Source organism: Dacryopinax primogenitus (genome assembly GCF_000292625.1).
Source record: "Dacryopinax primogenitus strain DJM-731 SS1 chromosome Unknown DACRYscaffold_48, whole genome shotgun sequence".
NCBI lineage: Eukaryota > Fungi > Basidiomycota > Dacrymycetes > Dacrymycetales > Dacrymycetaceae > Dacryopinax > Dacryopinax primogenitus.
This window is the reverse complement of record NW_024467245.1, coordinates 1-2,865: the sequence shown is the minus strand read 5'-3', so window position 1 is coordinate 2,865 and position 2,865 is coordinate 1. Positions and strand designations below refer to the sequence as shown.

Genomic DNA, 2,865 nt, shown 5'->3' with positions numbered 1-2,865 from the left:
CGTGTTTCCTCTTTCGATTCGTTAAACCCAGCAACGCGAGGTTAAGAGCCTGAGACAAGATGTAGAAGAGAAAAACATAGCCCGCGACGTGTCAAAGGACTACGGCACAAACTCCGTAAATTTCCACGCCTGTGCACCGAGAGCTGGACGATCCTCTATTTCAATGCCCATCTCGCATGCAAATATCACTAAATTGAAACCGAGGCTATCTCAGAGCTTGGCGAGCACGACCATTCCCTTTTTCCTCGCTTGTACAATCTCCTTCGCCTGATCGCGCAACAAGCGGCGCTACGACGCGCAACCACATGAGCGCCTATTCGTGAATCACCAAGAACCAGAACGTACCAAGATTTTTCCACTCGTGTTCTTCGGTATAGCGTCGACGAATACCACGCCCCCCTCCAACCACTTATACCTCACCTTCTGGTCTCTGACCCATTTCTTGATCTCTTCACTTGCGTTCCCCTCCCCTGCCGCACCGGCACCAGAAGCAGCAGCCTTCCCCTCGGGGGAGAGGACAACGAACGCTATTGGAACTTCACCCCTCATGTCGTCGGGTATGCCGACGACGCCCGCATCGGATACGTACGGGTGCACAACCAGGTGTCCCTCAAGCTCTGCGGGGGCGACTTGGAAGCCGTTTACTTTCAAGAATTCCTACCCACAACATGTGAGCTCTAGGACTTCGTACACGCGGGAGAGCGCACCTTCAGTCGATCGAGAACATACACATCCCCCTCCTTTGTGATAAGTGCTTCGTCCCCCGTCCTCACCCACCCATCGGGTAAGAACGTCTCCTCCGTGGCGGCCTTATTGTTAGGGTAGTAGAGCGCCGTCTGGGGTCCTTTAACCCAGAGCTCACCAGGCTCGCCGGGGCCAGCAGGGCGGCCGGAGGGGAGGATAATGCGTGCTTGGGTGTGGGGAATCAGTTTGCCGGCAGAGCCGTTGACGGATTCTTTTTGGAATTCGAACTGGGGGGTGTTAGTGCCGTTTCATCCGACAGATACAAGAGGTTCCACAAGGTGGATCAGAGAAGTGATCGACGAAAGAATGAAGCGCAGCAGAGAGAGACAAAGGAGGAAAGTGCACACCTGACAAACAACAGTACAAGTCTCGGTCATCCCATATCCCTGACCCATCCTGACCCTCGGAAACTGCTTCTTGAACCTCTCCGTCACCTCTCGGGAGAGAGGAGCAGCGCCAACCATGGCAAAACGGAGATGGGACAGGTCGTAGGATTTGGTTAGGGGATTCTAGGGGGGTGGTAGTTAGTGATGCAGGGTGAGATCGGGCGAGGGGGGAAGGCGTACGTTAAGCATCATCACTACCATCGGGGGAACGATACTACAACTTGTTAGTCGCTACGCAGAGCAGTGCAAAAAGGGAGACTTACTAAAGATGACTAACCCGGTGCCTGACGATGCTTTCCAGTATGTTCTTGAACACGAATCTGGGCACTACGACTAGGGCAAGGCCGGAGAAGAGGACGACGTGCAGCTGTCATGACGTTAGCTACTTCCCCTGCTCGGATGGGTGGAGACGTACGTTGACCACCAAACCGTAGATATGATACATCGGTAGTACTGTTGTTACAATCAGCCTTCGTTCTGTACATGCAGAATGCACACACCTCCGAGTGCGACCTCCCCCGGCATAGCAAATCGGTCCTCCCTGCTCAGCCCTTCCTCGTTCGTCCTGTTATGCGCCACGACCTGTATGACGTTGGCGATCAGATTCCTATGCGCGATGGCAATCGATTTGGGTAAGCCGGTGGTCCCGCTCGAGAAGGAGAGGAAGGCTACGCTGTCGCCGACCATCGGACCACGGGGCTCGACGTAGTTTGGCGGGGAGTGCCAACCGAGGAGGGAGATCTGCTGCACGGTTAAGAACTGCCCATCTTTGGTGTCCCACGTAGGCTCAGGCTGAGAGCTGAAGAAGCACCCCTGTCCATCAAGTTGCGGTTCAGGGGGAGGAGGGCCGAATACCACCACCCTCTCCTGGGAAAAGAGCCCCGCTTCGGCAGTTGCGGCTAGAGCGGTGGGAAGGGCGGAGGGCGAGGTGAAGAGCAATTTGGAGGAGGTCTCGCGAAGTTGGTACGTCAGTTCCCCCGCTGTATAGGAGGGGTTTGCGCATGATACGACTGCGCCTAGCCTGTGCAGAGCCCATATGACGATCGGATAGTCTTCGTTTTCGTTAGTGCGGTAGGGAGCAGGAAAGGAGAGAAAGCGTACCGATATGGTTCTGACTAAACAGACAGACGACATCCCCCTCCCCTACTCCGAACTGCGCTCTGATCCCCCTGGCGACCCTCTCGACCCTCTCCCTGATCTCCTCCAAGCCATAAGCGCGAGAAGTGTCGTCATCCACCAGCCATCTACTCCCTGCGAGCCGGGTAGGACGCAGCGGGTGCGAAGGGGAGTCGAGTAGGAATTGCGGGATGGTGAGATCGTGTGGGTAGGGGTGGGGGTGGGACATGAGCGGTTGGAAGTCGGCCATGTTGGCTGCTTGTGTCCTTAGGGAGGTGGTGATGAGGAGAGAGGAGATGGTGGTGGTGAAGTAGAGGCAGATAACCGTAGATTCCCGGTGATGCTTTGGTGTACAGTAAACGTCTGATGGTCAGCGACTGGGTCGGCGAGCGCTCTGGTACGCCCAGTGAAAGGGTTACAGGGTCTTCGGGTATCACTTCCGGCAAAGTGCACATCTTCTAACGGTGGGAAGCACTTCATCCTCGAGCCAGCAGTTCTCTTCAGTGGTCGTAGCGAGCGCAAAGCAGGTTGGGCGCAAGATGTGCAGAAAAAAACTGTGCTGAAGATGAATAACCAGTGCCATCTTGAGCAGAACGAGTCCCCGAGGGCCTACATGTAC

The 2,865-nt window shown here is 55.6% G+C and overlaps 1 protein-coding gene across 1 annotated transcript; it reads right to left on the bottom strand.

Annotated features, from left to right (window-relative positions):
• Positions 1–30: 30 nt before the first annotated feature.
• On the bottom strand, positions 31–2,655 carry DACRYDRAFT_25695 (phenylacetyl-CoA ligase). The gene is made up of 9 exons (XM_040774262.1): positions 2,232–2,655; positions 1,631–2,182; positions 1,546–1,583; positions 1,394–1,497; positions 1,311–1,344; positions 1,092–1,253; positions 708–971; positions 346–657; positions 31–288 (listed from the first exon to the last, which is right to left on the bottom strand). Exons 1-9 carry the CDS (start codon positions 2,494–2,496, stop codon positions 211–213), a joined length of 1,809 nt encoding a protein of 602 aa, XP_040623405.1. The 5' UTR covers positions 2,497–2,655; the 3' UTR covers positions 31–210.
• Positions 2,656–2,865: the final 210 nt, after the last annotated feature.

Coding starts and splice junctions, on each gene's coding strand:
- DACRYDRAFT_25695 (XM_040774262.1), bottom strand. CDS start 2,496: ATGGCCGACTTCCAACCGCTCATGTCCCACCCCCACCCCTACCCACAC. Junction 1,254..1,310: donor TGGTAGTGATGATGCTTAAC/GTACGCCTTCCC, acceptor CCACCCCCCTAG/AATCCCCTAACCAAATCCTA. Junction 972..1,091: donor CTTGTACTGTTGTTTGTCAG/GTGTGCACTTTC, acceptor AACACCCCCCAG/TTCGAATTCCAAAAAGAATC.